Source organism: Rhopalosiphum padi, chromosome 1 (genome assembly GCF_020882245.1).
Source record: "Rhopalosiphum padi isolate XX-2018 chromosome 1, ASM2088224v1, whole genome shotgun sequence".
Classification (NCBI taxonomy): Eukaryota; Metazoa; Arthropoda; class Insecta; order Hemiptera; family Aphididae; genus Rhopalosiphum; species Rhopalosiphum padi.
Window position 1 is genome coordinate 71,815,706 of NC_083597.1, and position 23,356 is coordinate 71,839,061.

Genomic DNA, 23,356 nt, shown 5'->3' on the forward strand with positions numbered 1-23,356 from the left:
TTTAGAAAGTGTCCCATTAGTAAATGTGTAAAAAAGCAAAAAGCATATTTAATTTTAATATAATATCCAAATTTAAAATAATATAATGAAGACTAAAACTCTTTAAATCAATTAATTTTATTTCATATATTAATAATGATTTCTTTAATTACTTAACATATTTTTAACATTAAATTTTGGCCCCTCCCCTATAAAATGGAATGGGGTAATGGAAGGGCAAAATCAAATGTTGGGGGACACTTGCCTATTTTCGATCCCGTGTAGCGCTGCCCCTGCTTAAACAGTTAAATGGTGGTCTAGTTGTGTTATTCATATGTCTGTTCTCAAAAGAAGACATCTCCTAGCCAAATTTGATAAAATATATGACTACCTCATTAGGTACTTCAGTGATTTTCAATGACATCGACAACTATGCCAGTCGCCAATGCCTAACATCAACACGTAGGACATTATAAAACTATATTATAAAACTAAAACCATTAGTTGTAACTTTGTAATTATAAGTAAATTCAGCATAAATCTTAAATTTTCATAAAGCTATGATGAAAAAATTCAAATTCATTCAAATTCAAATGATGAATGTTTGCCATCGAAAGAATATATTTAATTTTAATTTTTTTATTGATTATAATTAATTTTTACTACAACGGCTATTGTAATTATACACAATACATTTCTTAACCACTATATTTATTTATAATTACACAAAGTTCAGTATTTTTATCAATATGAACTTATTTATTGTTCTTCTTATCACATTACCCACTTCATAGTTCATACAATAATAAAAATATAAAAATAATACCTAAAACTAATAAAAAACTATAATACTTTCTGCGGTTTATACGTTTAAAAAGTATTGAACTAGATACTGCAGTAACCAGTAGTCAATATATATTTAGAATTGCAAATCTGTAAAAGTATACCTAAATATTTAAACAAAGGGTCTCAATTAGACAGCAATCAGTGGATTTATATAAATATATTATAAGCAATAATGTGTTAATAATTTATAAAAATTTTAAAAATGGTGTTAAATAAATTATGGGTACTGACGTGTGCCCAACCTTATGGAGTGATAGACGATGGTAAATAATTTAAGTTAATTTTAAACGACCCTATAATCGGCGGGAACATATTTGAGGTTAAAAACGAATTGTATGCGTTAACTTGATGGTTTAGATTTGGAAAATTTATTCGCTTGGTGAAAACTGAAAATCATTATGACCAAGTACACAATTCGAATTTGAATTTTGCATTTAGCACAACGGTTATTGAATTTAATTGACTAGTTTTCCGATAAATCACATAACCTCAACTAGCATGGGAGAAAAAACGGTTGGCCCACCTTTTCACGTCGTTACTACACCGGAATCGTCTGCCGCCACAAGCGTCATCCCCGCGATCCTCACACGACGCCCCGCCATCGCGTACCACAACCACACTACCACTTGTCTTTTCTCTACCCCGCTCGTGAATCACCGGTTCCCGCGATTTATTTGTTGATTGTTGACATCTACTGATCGGTGAACGGACGCATCGAAGACGAATACCTACCGAATGTCGAATCACTTGTGTTTTGCTCTCTCATTTTGTTATCGGTTCCTCGAACGGCTCCCTCGATACGAATCCTGTCCGCGCGTTATCGTATAGACTTCTCCGTCCGCCGTCCCGCTAAAAACCGCATCCATGTAATCTGACTGGCAACGAGTTTCCCGGGTAACTGTGGCGTTCCAAGTCACTTGTACAACGATTTTTGGACGCGCCTGTCCTGCTCGCACGTGAACTGCGCGTTTCCTGTCATCACATCCTGTATTACAAACGAGTACGTACGTATCCACATGATGGCACAAGACTTGTGGTTATAAGTGGTTTTATATTATTATTATAGTTATGTGTACGGTCATAATGTGTTTTATAATTGAAAAATTATATTTATAATATATCTATGATGCGTTTCGTGTGACACAAATTGTTATTGAAAACGCATCTTGTGTGTCCGAAGTGCCCGCAGAAACGTCATATTATTATCCACTAGTGGCTGAAACCTAGCATATGTGCTTTTTTAGAAAAAATGGTTGTATCCTTTACTATACTCTCCAGGGACTTTGGGAGTAGAATTTTCTGTCAACCGTTTCATTTTAAATTTCTTGAGTTGCTGTGCCAGTTGTAAGGTGTGATCAAACAACCAAAACAATTTATATATGTTTATTGTAATGCCTTGTAGAGTGGTGATATTGTATACGAGTACAGCTAATAATTTTATGTTAATAATGTCTTTGTATTATGAATAGCTCTATTTGTTACATTCAACTATTGTGTAGTTTCCTGAATTTTACAACACATTAAAAATTTACTTGACAATATTTTATATTGTGAAATGGGCTAATCTGGATAGTTAATCAAATTTCAAGTAGGCACTTTGCCCAATTTAAAATCAAAACAAAAAATAATTAAGAATTTGATAATCCATTTATTTTAATAAATATTAGTTCTATATTATACACAATATGCCAAGTGGTATTGATTTACATTCCTGTATTTATATATATATATATTTTATTATTATTCATCAATTAAATTATAAAGTTACCTAAGTATTTTGAATAATTCACTTCTATAAGCAAAGCTGATAGTGAAGAAAATGATTTTCAACATCTAGTATTTAAAACTAGTCATACTATAATATTACATAGAAATAATATGATTAAATTAACAATAAAGTTTTTATAATATTTCTATTAAGTAAGCAAAAACAATTTTTTATTATATAGATAGCCCGGTTTTGTATTAATATTATTGACAATATATTTGTAACCTCAAAATTTAGGAAGTCAAAAATAGTAGGTCCTTTATAATCAACAAAATGCTTACCGAACTCTTTTTTTGGGTACCATACAGAAATGTCAAATGCTCTAATGTCACGCTTGTCTTCTTTTTTACTAATTTTACTTGGAAAATTGGGAAAGCAAATTGTTAGTACAAAATTTTACTAGAAGTACCTTAAGTTGTTAATAGTTTTCTGCCGTGGAATCCTAAAGACTTTTTTTGTCCAGACAGTCTTACAATTAAATAGGTCTTAATTATCAAATTCCTCCTTATGCTATTAATCTTTATTTAGAGATAAGACTTATTTAAAATTTGGTAAATGGTTAAGTTATTATTATATTATATTAACTTGCACATTTTACAATTATACAACTGACAAGAACGCAAATAATATAATAATAATTTATAAGAAAGAAATATCAGTATTTAATTGATCACTAGTATAATAAATTGCATTTAGCATAATTTGTCATCTTTAAGTATTCGATTACACAAATTACTTTAACCTACCATTAGTTGCTATATTAATATTAAAACAACCTAACTCAATAATATAAAAAAAGTACATGTTTGTTTGTGTGTTTAAAATATTCTAAGATATTTAAATATTGTCAATATTTAACTTGATTTTTTCAAATTGTTTGAATTGTTGTTTTTAAATATTCAATTTAATTCTGAGTATTAATTTTCAAAATGTTTAAAGCATTCAAATTAAGTTCAATAAGTTCAAGAATCCATTCTCACTATTATATGACATATAATTTATGAATCATACCTTTTTAACCTTAATTTTATAGTTATTTTTTGCATATAAACATTATTTTTGTTTGGATATTTTATATTTTTTTATGTATAATTTATTTTTAGCTCATATACTTTATTTTTATTATTTGTTTTAGCTCCTTGTTAGCACTTATAAATTTAAATATTAATTTAAATTTATTTTTATCTTTTATAACTTAATATTATAAAATGTTAATAATATTTTTTTAATTTTGTATTATTCTAGATACCAACAATGGATAAATTGGAGAGAAAGAAATCTGCTGGTTTAAAAGTAATTAACAGATTTGTATATCATAATTTAAAATTATAACTACTAATAATATGCATCATAGATTTTTTGATTATACTTAATCAAACAGTACGATTTAAATATGTTAATTTTATATAAAATTGCTCTACCAAGCGATCCTTTTTTCTGTTAACCAATGTACTTTAGTATGTTGAAAACAACGGTAAATTTCAGAATTTTGCTGTAAATTTTAATATTAATGCCATTTGAAATTTGACCCCTGGTAAAGTAACTTGGTTTCAGTAATTTTAACTGAAGTTAAAAATAAATGTTCTATTTTATTATTATGTAGATAAATAAAACATTATGTAGAGTTTATTGTAAAATGTAATAATTAATAAATAGATCCTGTATGTTTATGCACTAAAAACAACCAAAATAAACACTTAAATTTTTAAATTTATAAATTTAAATTAAAAATAACTTTTGTACTACATTTTTTATTTCAATTTCATTTGAGACCAGGGCCTGAATAAGGAGTTGGTCGTCAGTAGGCTAGGGTTGATTTGGCGCCCTAGGTTTTAGCCTACTCAGCTTATTGGTTAATCAGGCGTTGTTTGAGACTATTTCATTGTAGATTGTTATTGTTGCGCTAATGCTATTGATGCAAAATAAACAACTTCTGATTTTAACCAAGTTATTTAACTGTATAACTATTGTTACCATTTTTATTTTTCACCTTTAGGCTTAATTATCTATTTTCTTTTTGCTTTATATCTACAATTTTATAAAGCATTATGTTTTTTTTTTTATGAATTTAATAAAACACTAGTTATATTCTATATGGTTAAACATTTTATATCTCTTTTAAATTTCAATATTCATTTTAATATATTGTTTAATAATATGTAGAGGATGATTTCTATGTTGGTATCACTGATTACCTATCTCATTTACTGAGTACTGACAACTGTACATCGAAGGATTTTTCTTATCCATTTAAGTTGTTCAACATTTTTAAGTTATTAGATTCACTTTTTTTATTATTATGGGTTTAAAAAATGAGTAACTTAATGGTAAGTTAATAAATACATATTTTATTTTATGTAAAATGCTTTCTGTTAAACTAAAAATTATGAATTAAAAAATAAAAATGCAATATTACAAATTTAGTATGTATTGTTTTAGTGCAGATTAATTCTTATTAAATAACATTCACTAATCCTATTAAATAATGTTAATATAATAAAACAAATATATAATACAATGGATATTTTTCACTATTAAACTTAGTATAATTTGTTTCATTTTTGTAAAAACTCAGCTTTATTTCATTAATAAAATGTAGTCTAGATTAGCTTATAATATAATAAATGAAAAAATAATTTCTTATTGTGTTAATTGTATATTTCATGCTCGGTTAAAAATAAAGTTTTAATTTGTTTATTTTTAGGAAACCAATAATCTTTTAAACCTAGAAGCAAATTTTATTGGATTTGATATTGATGATGAAGTATTGATAATAATTGAAAATAAGAAAAAATGTAAGTTTTTCATTCATTATATGTTTATACAGCTTTTATATTTAACTTAAAATTCAATGTTTTTACAAATTTAAAAAAAAATTTATATGGTTGTATTTAGCATTAAAAATGGAACTTAGTAAAGAAACAGGTGAACCTATGGAAGTAGACGAGCCAAATGACAGTCCATCCATTGTTAATAATAATCATGTTAATAAAAAGAAACAATCTAAATCAAGTAGTAAGTTAGAAAAATTATATTTGTAAACCTGTTTGTTTTCTTTTATTTTATGACATGTGTTAAATATATATATATATTATTTATAGTATCATCACCAGAACCTAATGATGTAAAGAATAATCGAAGTAATAAGAGGCACAAGAAAGATAACACACGAAATGATACCTTAGAATCTTTGGAATTAAATGTTCCACCTTCTTTAGGTGAGTGACAGAAATGTATAATACATTTATCAGAAAACATAAAATCTCCCAATTCTTCTCACTTAGTACACAAAATTTTACAATTCATTTACATATATATATATATTAAATGTTAATTTTTATAAGTGTTATTAACTTAATTTTTAATGTATTTGTTGCTATTCTTTCTTGACATCTTAATATTCTTTGTTTTACGTACATCCATCATATATTCCACAAACTTTTAATTTTTTGTGGTGTATTAAGATATCTTAGAAGTTTTGATCTATTTTTATTTGATTGAATAAATTCTATTTATTATAATTAATCAGTTATTTAATTTAAATAAATAAATAAATAGTTCATAACTAAGTTTCACACCATTAAGATGTGGATAAGGTATTATAAAAACCTTGGTTTAACATTTTATCTTTTATTTTAATCTTATCTTTGAATTGACATTTGGTATTCGGAAATGCCAATTCAAATTTGTATAGGAATACCAACACAATATAATATATTATTTATAGTTAATAAGTAAGATAGACAAATGGGTATCGATCTGTTGTATACATTAGGTATAGTGTAAAACGGTGTGAATTATAGGTTCAAGTAGATAATATCTTAAAAAATGCACATACTTTTATAATTTTGTTGGTAAAGAAAAATCTATAATATACATAAAAACTTTTAAGTCTCACAATTAATGGTTATGAAAGATAATAAAATAATTAACGTGGTTAAAATACATAATTTTGTCCAAATTTAATCTACAAATATATTTATAAAAAATATACAAATTGAAGATTTTAAAAATGTTATACTATAAAATACTTGCAGTTGGTTAATTCTTATAATTTTGACAAATTTTGTAAAAATTTAAGCTTTAAATGCATATAAGAAGAAAAATTGTGCCTATTTAATTTTTTAATTTTTATAAGAATAACTTATCTAAGGTCCTGTATTGAATTTTTAAGAATTTAGACCCAGTAAATAATTAACATTTATAGAAAAATAATTTAAATATTTTAATGCTTGTAAATAGCTCAATAAGTATCTAAATATTTTTAAAATTATTTCATGTAAGTACAAACTAAATCAAGTTTTCAATACAAAACCACCCATTTTATCTTCTACTTGTTGTAAAAAAAAACCATACATTTAAAATCAATACAAAAATTGCTCTGCTTAGAATCTAAAGTAAATACAGGAGAACATAATATATTATGTGTGTACCTTATACAAAATGTATTTAAGTTATAGAAATTAAAACTACATTTTTCCCAAAGAGAGACTTTGTCCACATATGCTATAGTCCGCGCAACGAAAATTGGCGGGTGTCCAGCACGACTATTAGCCATTTCCACTCAGTGGTCCTCATACTTCCAAAACTAATTGCCGCGTTTATTGTGTAAACATCGCAGTAGCATGGCGCGGTGCAGTTTGAGGACCTACGGCTAACCACCGGTTTATGGCGGGCAGGTCGCAGGGTCACTGGCCAGTTTTTGTTGCGTGGACTATAATGAAAAAACTAGGTAAAGTTATGTGTTCTGCATGTATCAATATCATAAATATTTACATCTATTTGACTATTTGACTAATTTATTACAGTATTTATGTTTAAATTCTTTGAATTTTTTTATACTTTGATGACTATTGTTTTTGCAATTATGTATGTTGAATTTAAGATAATGAAATTGGTTAATTTTATTAGTGATATTGTCACATTTAAGATATTTTTACAGAATATAATTTTAAATTTCTATGTTTAAAAAAAATACATATCAGAATTATTTATATTTTATTTTAATATTTAAATGTCTAATAATATAATGCTCTATTATTTTTTCTTAATGTCTCATTCTATAGAAGTAATTTTTTTAAAGTAAATTTTTACACATTCTTTGATTAATTACCATTATTCTTCTTTTATTTTAAATTATGATTACTGAACTAATAACCTTCTATTTAAAATAATAATAATATTGTGTAATATGATAAAGTTTTAAAGAATTCATAGGTTAATCGAACAAAGCACAAGTTAAATTAAAAATGTGTTGGTATTACAAAATGGCACCTTGAACCACAATATTTTAGTGTTTAATTATCAATTAATTTAAACAACATTAAATAATAAGATAAATATGTTTAGCTTACTACTCTATATTTATTATAATATTCTTATGAAATTTCGGATTTAAAGGGCAACAATAAATCATTATGTATCTTAATGTTATACAAATAAATGGTACCTATTATATTTCATGTTTAGTATATGTATACTGTGTTAAAGGTTTTCTAAATATGAATAAAGATAGAATTGAATTATAAATATTATTACAAAACAGTTTTGATGTATTATGTTGATTGATTTTTAATGTTTTAGAACTTACTACTCCTACATTTAACTTGACTTCTAACAGTAGAACGCGCCGTAGTACAGGCAGAAAAATTAATGTTGACATAACTGATGCAATTTTTAAACTCCCATTTGAGCATGGTAAGTAAATTAATTATTAAAGATTTATTTTGGTTGATTATCTGTGATAAATATTTTTCAGGATGGAAACGAGAATTAGTATATAGAACATCAGGTGAATCTACTGTTCTCAATCGGGCAAATAGAAGTGGTGATGTATACTATTATTCTCCAAATAACCGAAAACTACGATCATTACGAGAAATTCAGGAACAGTTGGATATCTCATCTGATAAAACTTCTCTTACTATCGACAGTTTTACTTTTTTAAAACAACCAATTGGCATGAATGATAGATCAAAAGAACTGATCAGAGATGCAAATTCTAAATTATCTAAGGTAATAAAAACAAGGCTGCATACGAACTGAGTCCCAGTATAACCTATTATGACGAATTGAATCCCAGTGTGTTTTAGGGTATACAAATAAGTCCAGTAAAATTTTAGGTATAATACTAATTGAGTCGATGTTTTAATATTAACTAAGTCTTGTCAAATTAAAAATAAAACATTTCCCTTCCCATTTTTACAGACTTAGGAGTTAGGACTGATTGTAACAAAACAATCTATAAGTATGGTTAAAAATTTTTTTTTTTTAAATATTTTATAATATAAATATATAATAATGTAGGGGTTTAATATAATATGAATAATTTGTATATAATTAAATAAATATTATGATAAAATAACATCGTTTATATTGGTAAAAATGTATGGGATAAGCATTGTATATATTCAAATACAGTTATTGGTGTTTGATTGCAACAGCTGCATGATTTCTTTTTTTTTATTTTATATAATTTCTTGTATTAATTATAGGAACACTTCTAGTTTTTATATACATTTTGCATTGTACATTCAATAAAATGTTTATAAATTGGTAAATTTTTGGATGGGCTGAATAAAACTATTAAAAATAATATTTTACTCAAAATAATCCTTGGACTCAATTTGTATACTATTAGTTTCCTAACCCCCGAATCAATTAGTGTATTATTTTTTCCTATTCAGAGGTATAGGGACTCAATTAGTATATAGTGATAAACAATTTTATATTTAATTTTTGTTTTTTTGTACCAATTTATTTTATTGTCAAATAACACTTGAACATGAATTTTCTTGAAATAAAAAATTGATGGGGGAGTTTTACAAATCTTAGTAAGGACTGTATAAAACAATGATAAAATAATTTTTAAGTTTGTGTAATGCAAGAATATTTTGAGGGAAGGGGTTTGACCTCCCTCACAGTTTCCTTGGTTTTTTATTGAATCATGAACATTTCAAACAGTTATATGTTTGGTAAAAATTGTTATTTGAACAATTTAATAGTTCAAATTTCATTAAGTTTGGAATGTTCGAGTATGGAAGCAAATGTGATTTTTCTACAATGGATACGTTTAGTGAAATATTAATATCACATTTATAGTATAATTAATAATATTAATTTTATTTTATATCATCTCCATTTTTTCTTACTAGCATACAAAAGATTACATAATAAAAAATAATAAATATTGAATGATTTTGGTAAGTTATAAAATAAAAATTTGATGTAAAGTTAACTCTTTGGACAAATGCAAATATTTATCCAGAAAATGTATCTAATAAATATAATCTGATAATACTGCTTAGCTAACTTGATAGATAAAAAGTACATATTTATTATCTTGCTAGATCTTGTATATGAGTGCAAAACATTGTATATTTTGATAGGTATGCTGTATGTACACCAATAATCATTTACTATGCACATAACCACATGACTTTTTATGCATATACTCTTCATATTTTATACATATAACTGTTAAAAAACAAGCATTTGCAATTATCTTCATATATTTTTAGGAAGACTCTTTTGTTGGTGTTGCTGTTCGGCCTAAAAAATCTAAAACACCTGTACAGCGCCCACCATTTGATTATGAATTGTCAGATGATGAAAACAAAAAGTCTGCTAGTAAAATGAAAATTGTTTTTAAAAATGCAAAGACTTCCTCAAGATCAAGATCCAAAAAAGGTAAATATAAATATATTTTATTATTTAGCTTAACATGCAGTGCTGCCTATACTAATTAATAGATTTACCCCTTAAACTTCTTTAAACTACCACAAACATTTAATGTAGTTAACTAAGTTGTTATATTCTGATTTAAAATAAAGGCCTAACAATTTATATAATAATTTACCACTTAATTAATATTTTAATTTTAATTTGGCTCTCTAGTAGCATTGACAAGTAGATACTTATTTTCCATCTTTTGCCATCATACGAGTATACAACTAGTAAGTCAAATCCAAATCAAAACAATGAGCTATAAAATTTCATTATTATTGTTTGTCTATACTATATTTAGTCTAATGGTATGATAGACTTGGCTGTACATACAAAAACATTTATTTTTATTAATAGGACGTCGCACCTGTAAGCGTTGTTTCCATCTTTCACACGTACAACACAGAGAAAAAATAGCGTTTACTCAGTCTTAAGTTGAACTCACTCAATTTTGGTTCTAGAATAAATATACCTATTATAAAATTAAAAGATGATAATATTCTTCTTATTTCTGAGGACAGACAATGAGTTTTTTCCATTACTCTCAATATAACGTTCATTATATCGTTTAGAAATGGAAACAATTTTAAAATTTTTAAATAACCTTTAATTTTTTTTAAAAAACTCATCTTGCCTTATAAAATATTGTCATTTTTTAATTTTATATTAGGTATTACTCTAGAACGTAAATTGAGCGAGTTTATTCAGACTGCATAAATGCGTTTTGTTTATGTTGTACGTGTGTAAGACGGATATACGAGTGTGACCTCTTAATAAGAAATTGATTTTAGTTAAGTATACAAATTAAAATATTAAAATTTGTTTATAAATTTAATTTATATTTATTTTAAATAAAAACCTATTTTAAAAAATAAATTTTGATACACAGAATTGTTGATAAATTAGACTAATTAGAGTATGCACTTTTCTTAAATAATGCATCTCGTTGTGAAATTCAAAAATGTGTATACAATGCAATTAATCTATGAAATATGTATATTTAAATTAAATACTATTCCATTTATTTAAAATTGCATGTAATATAATTTTATATTCAGTGTAACTATGTATTTATTTGCTTAATAATCTGAAAAATACAGTTATATATTTTATTGTGCTATTTGAATACAGAATTAATGTTTTACATTATTACATAGGGAATTCAGAATCAATGAATACATCTTCATCCACACCTGAATATATATCTGAAGACTGGCAAGCTATTCAATCTAGTGTGTCACCAAAAGTTTCTCCTAAACTTGAGAATATTGATATAAATACCACAACCATTAAAAGACGGTAACATATTGGCTTTATTTTTTATTTTTTTGCTTAAACAGTTTTTTGCTTATTAGTTTATTATTTGGCTTCACAAATATAATACAAAATTACGGGGTTGTAATCCTTATGCTTCCTTCTACATAATCCTTCCTCAATCAAACCATATACGTGAATGGATAAAAATAGGTTGTCAACATCAGATGGGGAAATCATCATGCAGGCTCCTTGTGGTATACGGTGCCCTAACAGTGATGAACCTGCTTCTTTAATGTGCACTCAATGTCTGGTCTACTATCATCCAGCATGTGTCAATATAAATGCTCAGTTAAAGATTGTTGGTTATGTATGTTTAGTAAGTGATCATTTTAATGTTCATTATATTTTTTTTTTAAATCTATAAAACTGTTTATTTCATTTTTTCATTAATATTTTTTTACTTAGAACTGTCGATCTATTGTGCAACAAAGAAATACACGTGTACAGTCATCTCATACTGTGGTTGTTGGTGCTACTGAACCTGAGCAACTACGCGTTGAACCGATTCGTATAAGACAAGTCCATCAAGCTTCAGATACTCCTAATTTCTTTATTGATAGAACGCCAATTTCTAAAATTGAAGAACCACATTATGAAATTGATGAATATAAAGATGAAAATAACCTTGATATTATAAATACTGTTATATGTCAAGGAAATGTATACAAAACTACAATGGTTGATGGCAGTTTTCATGAACAGTATGTTTATGAAATGAAACAAACACGAGGACCTAGTTTGATGACTTGTGTTGTTCAAGAGCCCAAAAATTTGGAAGAGTAAGTTAATATTTAATTTTCCCTATCCTTTGGGGGAATGTAATAATGGACCAGGCACACAGTAGCGTTGGTCATTGGTCTTGCTTGTATGAATGAGTGTAAGTTAATTTTCGTTTTTTTACTGCTTTAATCATTTGGTTATGTTTGTTTTCAGATTTGAGCGGAAAGTCAACCATTCCTATATTCCTTTCAACCCCTATTTGCTATTTACTTATGTTTCATACAATATGTTCTAAGGCCTAATTTTGTTTGCATGTAAAAGCTAGTGGTCTTTATATGTGCCTGGTCAGGAACATAATTTAATATTTAAGAATGCTTTTACATAAATAGATCAATAAAATAATTATATTATGAATTTTTTTTCAAATTTTACAGGAATTCTGAAATGAATGGTTCATTTAAAGAAATTGCAACTACTTTCTCATCCATGCAATCATTCAACTACATGGTTAAAGCATTGAGACACGTTTTTAAATATTTAAAAACACATGAGCTTTTATCTGCTTCTAGAGTATGTACCGCGTGGCATATAATTGCAATGAACAAGTTCTTAGTAAGTATAATCTTTAAATTGTTCACAATATATTTTTGCTAATTTATTCAATTATTTTTAGTGGCAAAATGTTCGTTTAAAAAATTCTATGGTCTATGACTGGGAAAGGTTTGTAGACTCTATTGATCATCAAAGAACTGATACTTTAGATACTAGACGTATGTTAATACCTATAAAAGTTGAAGAATTCGAAAATTTTTGGTTGCATTTTTCCAAAGCAATGAAAAGAGCACAGAAGTTAAAATTCATTGAATTGTATAGATGTCCTACCCATGTAGTTGAAGATATTATTTACTCATTACCTCAAATTGAAGTACTTAATGCAACTTCAATAAAGTAATATAAAGAAAATAATATCCAGTTTTTATTTAAATAATTTTAATAATTGAATTTATTTTTAGAAATCCAAATGTAACAAAAGAGGCCAAAAATCCCAATGATTTTATGGCCCTAAGCTTAAATTATTTAGGCCAAATGACAAAGCTCACTGAGTTAAGACTAAAAGGTTTAACTGGAATCAAATTAACGTCATTGCCATCATTTGAAAATTTAATAAATTTAAATAAATTTGTAAGTTTATTAAATAACTTAATATTTATGGAAAAACAGTTATAATATTTTTTTTATTATTATTATTATTTAGTCATTAACTTCCATAAAATCATTTCCAAAAGACATCTATCAGAGTTTGGATACTATTACTGAAAACATAGAGTTTTTGGAAATTGGCGATTGCGATTGCTTATCAAAAGATTTTGCTGTGTCACTAAAAAGATTTGTCAATTTGAAATCGTTGAGATTGGAAAATTGTTGTGGTAAATGGGACAGTTGTGCACAAGATGTTTTTACTGCTATTAGGGGTCTTGAAAAGCTCACTATTTTGGAATTGGTCAACATAGAATTCAGTAATTGTGTTGAAGATGAGTTGGAAAAATGTGTTGGTATTAAAGCTTTACTGATTATTCCTGCTTATGTGAGCCAAGTATGTATACTTAATGTGCATTATATTATTTTATAACATAAATTTATTTATACAAGATATTATTGTTTTTATTTATTAGTCTGCAACTACCAACTGCCACTTGATTGACTGTCTCAAGAAACTCTCCAAGACATTAACACACTTGGTTTGGGGATTGACTCATGAATTACTCCGTGTTACTGACTTATTTATAACTCAATATCAACAAAACCAGCATAGTATTGGTTATAATTTAGAATTATCCCATACCAAAGAAACGACCAACAACATACCTATACTTAGGACAAGAAAACCCAGACAGCGACCAGGAGAAGAGTCGGCTCCCGAAAAGGACAAGGAAAAAGACAAATCAGATAACGTTGATATACTTTCAGTTCCTGCTCTAGAGAAATTGTTAGATACAATGATGCCTGATGCTAAAACTAGGGTAATTAAGGTTCCCTTTTCAGGAACAGTTAGAGTTTATTTGAGTGAACAGTTTAATGATCTTTGAATTAAAAATGTTTAGTATCCATTTGTTTCTTCACACTAAAACCCGTTCATATTATGATTCTATTTTTGTGAACATGAAAATTTTTTTATTGTAATTCAAGGTTGAAGATATTAATAACATTTTAAATTATTAGTTATAATGTATATGTATTATGTTTTTCTGTATGTATAATAAAACTGATCATTAAGCATAAATGTTATCATACATTTAATAGATTTATAATTGTAATAATTTTATTTCATTTATAACTCATATTTTTTTTTCATTTTGTAAATAATATAAAACTATAATTTGAAAATGTAAATTTTGCTATTCATTGTATAGTAAATTAATTTTGATTCAATTCTAAATAAGTTAGATTCAAAGAACATTTAAAAAAATTAAAGTATTCTGTATACTTTTTATAAAAAAAAAAACAATTCACGCAGTATATCATTTTTAAAATTGAAATCAATTGTCTTTAATTTAGATATGATTTTACTATTAAAGTTTATAAACATTTTTATAAAATAAAAAATAATTCAATTTCATTAACCGACTATGTGCCTTGCTTAAATACAAAATGAAACTTTTCAAGCAATCGGAAAATAAATAACCCAACTTTTTTTTTGGTAATAATACTTTAAATTGATACGTAAGTGAAATTGTATTTCAAGTTTTCGCTGAGTATTAATTGTTTATTTTTCATATTAAATTCTATGTTAACCTGCATGTTGAAGAAAATAATTTTCTAATATATAATTTATATACATTTATTATGTATCAAAAATTCAAAATTGTATGTAAAAATATTTTAAGCTTTCTACATTAGTATTATTCAAAACTTGTCTATAACATAAATAGTTGTTAGATATAGTCATGCATATAAAATGTATATTAAAGCTATTAATACCCATTTTGCATAAATTTCAAATTTAACTTTTATTGTATGTTTATATTATGGTTGTATGAGGCAGTTAAATCCATTCTTAACAAACAGTTGTCTTAGCACATCATTATATTTGTAACCGTTCTGATGATAAAACTATTTGACTACTTCATATAAACTAGAGTAATATAGTTATAGTCATATTACTCTAATATAAACATACAAATGCATAATTATCTGTTTTGTAAATCTGTAGATATTATACTGAGGTAGTACAAAGGTTCCTATGACTACAATTACTTTTGTCAATAGTCACTCTTCAACACCATTTGTTTTCTAATTTTATGATCTTAGGATTTGATGATTTAATATTGTATACTAATTTTTTTGAAGTTTTTTTTATAATAAACGTTATAAAAGTTATTGAATTCAATAAAACACAAACCTAATTAGGAAAAAATGTTGGAAATCAGTGTTTTCAGACCTTTATGATAACAGCCCACTATTGAAACTTAGGTTACCATGCTAGCCATTAATACATTTTTTTAGTTTCAAGTTAGATTCAAGTAAAGTTTAGTATTATAAAGATTTATATTAATAATATACTGGGGCTCACAATAATAAAAACGGTTTTTCAAAATAAGAAAAAACTAGCATTTTTATGTAAATCCAATTTTTGGCAATATCAATGTTTTTTATATCCAATTATAGATTTAAATTATTGACTATATTTTATATTACCTTTTGTTAGACATGATACATTTTTTTAATAGTTTGGCTCTTTTATTCTATTTCTAGACATTTATAACTTACTTTTTCAGTTTTTTTCCAAATTTTGTTTGCCAATTTAATACAAAATCTCAAATAAGTTTTTCTCATATTAATTCAATAAAATATATGAGTACATTTTTTTAGAACTTGTTGATATGTATTTAAATTGTTTACAATATTTATAAAATTCATGATCGTATCCAAATTATTTTATAGTTTTATGTAGTCAACTGTTGTTGTTATTGTCATGTAAAATTTAAAACTAATGTTTATAAATTGAATACAAGATTCACTATAATGAGTCTTTAATCGGAATTTAAAAAAAAGTCCAGCACAGAGCCACATAATTTTTTTTTATGAACAATTGAAGTATAATTTTTGAAATTGTTTTGCTCTAGAAATTTTTAACATTCTACTAATATACTTCAATAATTATTTTTCATTTACAATCACATTTTAAATATATTTAGACTAGTTTTAAATTGAAGAATTTATAGAAATTTTGATTTGAATTTTGTTTAAAGTTTTTAAGTTCATTTAAAAAGATTGAAAATTGAACACAAGACCACACAAGTAAATGTTCTTATAATATAAGTGTTGAAAGTGTTTTAAGGTTTAAAGAATACAAAATGTTGACAAAATCCATCATAATTATGAAATTTTAAAATTATTTTTTGGTTTAAGAATTTATAAAATCGTTTGAAGGTTTAAAAATCTAATACAAGATTTCCCATAAAGTTGTATTACAGTTAAATGTACTACAGTCTACAGTAAATGTTGACAGAGATCCAAGAAATGAATATTTAAACGAAAAACAATGATATACAGTGTCATCCCGTGAGGATTTATCCATTGTGATATATCCTGAAAAATAATGGAGATATATCATAATAATGGTTTTTTTTTTTTTAAAGGCTCGCAGGGATAAGGTCATAAGGATTACAAGTATATTATGTTTTAATTTAATTTAGTGTTTAGGTAAAAAAGTTATAAAACAATAATTTTTTATTTAATTATTTTTTAACAATTTTGTAGTTTATTTATCTGAAAATGTTGATGCTTCAACGTTTTATTTTCATTATTATCATGTTCTTTAATATTTTTTTAGTCTTGACAATGTGTTTGTATTATTACACGGGTCATATGTTTGATAATATATGGTATTAAATAATTTAAAATTTTTCTTGAAACTAAATAAATTATTAAAAATCATGGGATTAATGTGAATAAAATATTGAAAATCAAAGTTTTTAGAAAAATAAACTTCAAAAATAAGAAGGGCTGTGTTCGATTTTTTTTTACGAAAGCATGTTTTATGGTCAACTAAAATTATTATTAATTTGTTTTATTACATGAATATGGACAATATGGTCGACGATGGATGCATTGATTTTAATTGTTCTATCATAAGATTGTATTCTATTTACTTTTTTTCACAAATTTCTTTGTTATAATGTATTAAAATAAAAAAATTTGTTCTTTTTTGTAATAAACTTAGATGATCTTCTAAGGTTATCAATCGCATCCGTGATAATGAAGGTTATTAGTACTGATAATAGACTTATCTGTGTTTATATTGGACACTTGTTTTTTATTCTATATTATTAGAGCAGTATTAAAAATGATTACAGTGATTTTTAATGACTCAGTTAATAAAGAGTGTGAATAGACATAAGAAATATATACGATTTGTTTGACTTACATTATTGACAAATACGGAAATTTTTAACTCGCACAGTGCACTTGTAGTTATGATATGTTTTAACAGAACAATATTTTAAATCATCAGACATGGTTAAAATCGTTCATTTTTTCTATACTTACATATTTTACTTGAACCTAAAACTGTTATTGGCGTCGAACGTATCGATATCGTCAACCATGTACGTAAAAATTGTTCATAGCTTATTTTTGGGATCTGCAAATGTTATTATTAAATAAACCATTTCCTAACGAATTCTGTTTTGTTCTCGATTAAATTTTTGGTCTAGAGATGTGTTGCCTGACGGATGTCAAAGTCTTCTGCAATCATTTGCTAATGAGACAGCAAGGTTCACACTGTGTGTAGTTACTAATGCTCGGCCGATCACCGTATGTGAAAAATGTGTGAACGAGTTCAATCAAGTATTTAAGAGATATGAAGAAATTCAAAAGGTAAGTAAAATTGTGAAATAATCAAGGGTTTTGTTATTTTTTTTTGTTTTTCTTTTACAGTTACACAACAATGATAGTGAGGTAGACTGTCGAGCAGTATTGACTAATATTGATCGGTTACAAGTCGTCTACGCAAGCTATAACTATGTGTTGGACATGTGGGAAAAAGCGTCATGCAAACGTTAGTACTTACACAGTTACTACAAATTAATACTTATTGTTAACATTTGTGATAATGTGATATAACCAATTTTTATTTTATTATTAGTATGTTTAAATGGTACTGTTTTCAATGACAAGACAAAAGGAGTTATGATACGAGGTGATAATTTAGATGAGTGTATATCAAAACACATAAATGACACACAACTTTCAAACTCATCACTTTGTGCTGATTGCAAACAATACTACATTAATTTAACCAATTACTACAATAAACACAAAAATGATAATACTTTTTGTATGGATGTTGTTGATTTGGTAAGTGAATCGATTAGCAATTTACTGTAAAAGTTAAATTTTTAACTACTGATTTATTGTAGATTAACACCACACAAAGTGATTGGAGTTTGAAGTTTAAATGTCACGTATCCAACTATGATTCTGAATGGATTTTACTTGTCATTTCGTCTATTATACTTTTAATCCCAATTTTATTTTATTTTATCAATTGGCTAATATCTCAAGAAAGATCAAATGTATTATTATCACGTGAGTATTTTATATTTATATATATAATAGTTAATTTGTGGACTTATGGTTAATTTGCAATATTCATTACTTCTTTATAGAAAACCGTTGGCATGAAAGATTTACTAATAACGCAGCATCGACTTCCGGTTACGTCGTCATATCCTAAGTTAGTTTTTGTGTCTATAAAACTCAGTACTTTAAAAACGTATTGCATTGTGACTCAAGTATGTTATAAGCTGGTAATATAATTTGTTCAAGTAATTACAATAATTAAGTTAGTTCATCATATTTAGTGTCAACTGTGATATTTGTTAATTATGAGACATAAAAATAAAAAATTACTACAATTATCTATTATGTTTAATTATTAAAGTATCTAAAAACAAATTGTAATTGTAAATTGTTATTATTATTGCTTTATTTTTATATAATTATATTATGTTATATTTTATTTAATCTGTTCCAATATTATATTTTTTGTAACTTGGAATTCACAATATTCAAATACTTTTATCCACCTTGTGTTGAATATTATAAATTCTTTTGATACTAACCTGATGTATTAGTATAGCGTTCGGTCGTTTCTACTCGACCAAATTGGTGCGAAATTCTAATTGGATACAGTACTCTGTGTGTACATATATAATCCTTATTTTTTGTATTTAAACGTGCACGGATAAATGCAAATTGTTGGTCTCTAGCAGACAGCATTGTAATCTAACAGTGCTCCAATCCCACGTGTGCCTGACCATTGGAACTACAGTATATATTTTTGTACTGTCTTGAAATTTCAAAAGATAGTAATAAAATAATAATAATTCAAAAACTTTAGAGAAATGAATACCAAACGAATTGAAATTTTTGTCTATTGATTATATTATATTTAATTGATATATTCAAAAAAATCTATACAACTACTGACTAAACATATTATGTGACAAAGTGAGAGTAAAACATCTAGTTTGTTTTAAAATAATAATCATTGTTATTTTTTTTATCTTATTTTGCATATTGTATGCTTAAGTTGTTATTGTGTTTTGCAAAGTGTGTTTGTTATTTACATAATTATGGATAAAAATTATATTTTACATTAGTCCATAATCAAAACATTATTAAACTGACTTGAATTGAATTATTGATGATAGTGCAGTGCTGATGTAGTTGGCAGGAATGTTAATTTGAAATGGAATAAAATATCTTGTGAGTATTGTTATATTAATTTTAGATTTTGATTTTCAGTTTTTAATAACAAAATATTTAAACATTTAAAGATTTATTCAATATATTTTTTGCTTTTATTTAAGTATATGATAATTTAATTAATTGTATAATTTATTAATATTTTTTTTGTTAGATATTTTAAAACTTATTAATTACTAATGAAAGTCTTAGATTTAATGTTAATTGATTTATAAACTATAGTTTTATAATAAAATTAAAAATTGTTATTAAGTGTGTTATGTTAAAAAATGTGCTACTATGTTTTAGTTTTACATTACTGTACAATAATTTACAGTTAAAATTATGTTCGGACAATAATAAATAATTCTAAATACTTGATTATAGTAGTAATAACACATTTACAAGAATGTTGTTTGTTAAACAATATCAACATAACATTAGGTTCTCACTGCGGTCGCTGGAACTGTTTTAAAACCTGAATGAAATAAAATTATTTATTAAAAACAGATTTGGTATGAATTTAATTGTATACAATATTTTAATAGATATGTATATCACAATTGTAAATAATTTAATAAATAGTTTGTAGACTGATGTTAAAGTTCAAAATATTTAATAACTAAGGTAGTAAGGTAGATTAATTAAACATTTTATATCTAAGTTTTTTTAACTTCTGATTCTCAATTATTTATTATATGTAAAAATACAATACATAGACAATAATATTATAAAAATAGTTAAAAATGTATTTTATGGATCATTAGTCACATACTCACATAGTATTATGTTAATATTAGGTAGAAGTTATATACTTACTCTATTGAGTTTGTTAAATGAAGATCATCGATTTTTAACTTTTTTAGTACTAGACGCTCGTTTGGCAGAAGCTAAGGGATTTCTAGGGGTGGTTGGACCATTTGTCAAACTATTAGATTTTCCACTTTCTTTGGTCGTGTTATCTTCACTACCACTATTTCCTGTTTGTGACTCAGTTTCACTGTTTATTTCAGCTAACAATAATAAATATCATATTTATAATATTAAATTAATTTTGACTGGATTAAATAAAAAAGTATAATAATTATGCAAATACCTTTTTCTTGAGCTTCTACTAAACCACTCACAGCCTGGAAAAACATAATTTAAAATTATAAGTATATATAGTCAGATATAACAAACATTTATAAGTCTGAAGGAGGGTTTATAGATTTTGTTGCTTTTAAGTTTAAATAAATACAAAAATAAATTAAAACCAAGTACAATATTTTTATTATAGTATAAATAACTGTATAAGTAGTTAGTCACTAATAAGTAAAATGAGGATTATGTAATAAACTTGTTAATGTAAGCAACAAATGCTCAGTGTGATAGTGTCCAGTAGAGATGACGATTTATAGAATAATAGCAAATAATGAAGCTATTGTGCAAAAATAAAGCTTTATTCTCAAAACAAAACATTATTTTTTTTTAAATTTTATATAATGTCAAAAAATTAAGATCAAACTATTTAAGTGCAATTTATAATTATTGATTTTAGATTATTAATAACATAAAAATATAACTATTTATTACTTTTATCATTATTTTATAAGTAAAACTATGTTTTTAATTTTCATATGATAGTATCACAACAGTTATGTTATAATAACATAAGACATCACCAAATTATAACAAATTATATTTTAATGAGCTTGCAGTCTAAAACTCATTTTATATACTTCAGGTAAGTTAAAAAAAAAACTAATATAAAATTATTATTTATAGAAAACAAAACTTACAGCCATAGAGGTAATAGAAGATTTGGAAAAAAGTCGCTCAGCCTCTTTAAATTTTCTGTTACGTGGTTCATTTTTAGAATTAGGGAGCTTATTAGCTGATGTAAGATATCTGTCCCAACCACGAATGATATTACCATATAAATGAGTGTCCTCTAAGTAACTTCCTTCAAATGCATAAATTTGACGTTCAAGATTGGCTAAGGTTTCCTAAAATCACAAATAAATATTAGTTTTAAAAACAAAAAATCATTTCATACAAATATTTAAATTAATTTATATTGAGACTATTGTGTCGGTGTTAAAAGTTATTATAAAATGTAATTATCAATGTAAAAACATTTTTATAATAAATTTAAATATATAATGCTAGAGTACAGTAGGTATAAACAAATCTATAATAGTTGTTTAAAATTGTAGCTTTAGAATAATAAATAATAATGAAAAGTATCAATTGTTTTCTATTGGCTTATGTTAATGACAATTATTATAACATTTTAATTTCATAAGCAGCGCCAGTTATAAATGAATTTTCATTGATAGGTACAAACTTTTTGTATACATCAATTAAATTGTATATAATTGGTTAACACAATATAATTATTATTGTAAATTGTTGTATCAACACGTACTGTATCTCTGGCTCAAATTCTTGCATTTTCGTGTAAATTACTAAATTAAGTATATCAAGGAGTTTGAATGATTAGAGCCGGTTGTTATGATTGTGACAACCCAACGTAATACGTCAGTTATAACGTAAAATTATGACCTACCTAACCTTTGGGACATCATTTCTAAACCAGATAAATCGGTAGTTCGTAGACGAACTGAAAGTATGGTTTTATAATGGGATAAGGCGATTTGCGACCGATTAGTAGACACATTCGTAGTTTAAAAATATTCTTTGACCACAACAAGTCAACAACGGATGCGTTGGTCGTGCACAGTTACGATTTTATAACCGGAGGCGCATTCGAATCATCCGTAAAATACAAACTTACGGCAATGTCTGATTTGCGTTTGACGAGCTCGGCTAGCTCGGTGCGCAAGTCGTTGGAACCGGACGACTTTGACATGGCGTGCGGGCTCGGAAACGGTGCCAAGTATTTCTATCGCTCGAATGCGGTACCCGCCCAAAACGCGATTGAGGATTTGAGAAAACCCAACGAAATAGTAATAAATGATTCGTTATGGGAGTTTCTCCACCGAAGAAATGCAAAACGATTTCGTTGTGGTTTTAGATTTTAGTTATGATTTTTCGACCGATTAGCAAACGGTATCTGTTATCAGCAGTTATCACGGGTCGTTGTGATCACGGTTTGGCTTGTATTTTGTTGTCGTCGAAATATTGGCGGGATCCGTAAACGGGCGGCGGCGACGTCGTCGTCTGATGGTGACGTTGGCGGCACTGCACCGCTCGCGCCAAACGGCGGCGGCGCGAGCTTTACTTTTCGCCTTCATCTCGCGCGCA

The 23,356-nt window shown here is 26.1% G+C and overlaps 3 protein-coding genes across 6 annotated transcripts; 2 read left to right on the plus strand and 1 right to left on the minus strand.

Annotated features, from left to right (window-relative positions):
* Window positions 1-1,393: 1,393 nt before the first annotated feature.
* On the plus strand, window positions 1,394-15,733 carry LOC132928718 (uncharacterized). 4 transcript variants are annotated; one of them, XM_060993584.1, is made up of 16 exons: window positions 1,394-1,829; window positions 3,839-3,886; window positions 5,298-5,388; window positions 5,489-5,608; window positions 5,695-5,811; window positions 8,177-8,290; window positions 8,352-8,608; window positions 10,114-10,282; window positions 11,476-11,617; window positions 11,786-11,951; window positions 12,041-12,414; window positions 12,790-12,967; window positions 13,029-13,303; window positions 13,369-13,537; window positions 13,611-13,949; window positions 14,029-15,733. In XM_060993584.1, exons 2-16 carry the CDS (start codon window positions 3,848-3,850, stop codon window positions 14,440-14,442), a joined length of 2,964 nt encoding a protein of 987 aa, XP_060849567.1. In that variant the 5' UTR covers window positions 1,394-1,829; window positions 3,839-3,847; the 3' UTR covers window positions 14,443-15,733. The 4 variants fall into 4 exon arrangements, with proteins under 4 accessions (XP_060849567.1, XP_060849558.1, XP_060849581.1 ...); XM_060993575.1 differs by having other exon boundaries at window positions 1,394-1,825; XM_060993591.1 differs by lacking the exons at window positions 1,394-1,829; window positions 3,839-3,886 and adding an exon at window positions 4,793-4,920.
* A 1,951-nt stretch (window positions 15,734-17,684) lies between these two features.
* Window positions 17,685-19,379, plus strand: LOC132922525 (osteopetrosis-associated transmembrane protein 1-like). Its single transcript, XM_060986095.1, has 6 exons — window positions 17,685-17,964; window positions 18,073-18,235; window positions 18,296-18,416; window positions 18,504-18,715; window positions 18,778-18,946; window positions 19,027-19,379. Exons 1-6 carry the CDS (start codon window positions 17,873-17,875, stop codon window positions 19,092-19,094), a joined length of 825 nt encoding a protein of 274 aa, XP_060842078.1. The 5' UTR covers window positions 17,685-17,872; the 3' UTR covers window positions 19,095-19,379.
* Window positions 19,380-20,200: 821 nt separating this feature from the next.
* LOC132922534 (chromatin modification-related protein MEAF6) lies at window positions 20,201-23,258 on the minus strand. The gene is made up of 5 exons (XM_060986106.1): window positions 22,887-23,258; window positions 21,889-22,095; window positions 21,204-21,237; window positions 20,927-21,120; window positions 20,201-20,585 (listed from the first exon to the last, which is right to left on the minus strand). Exons 1-4 carry the CDS (start codon window positions 22,959-22,961, stop codon window positions 20,951-20,953), a joined length of 486 nt encoding a protein of 161 aa, XP_060842089.1. The 5' UTR covers window positions 22,962-23,258; the 3' UTR covers window positions 20,201-20,585; window positions 20,927-20,950.
* Between the last annotated feature and the right edge of the window lie 98 nt (window positions 23,259-23,356).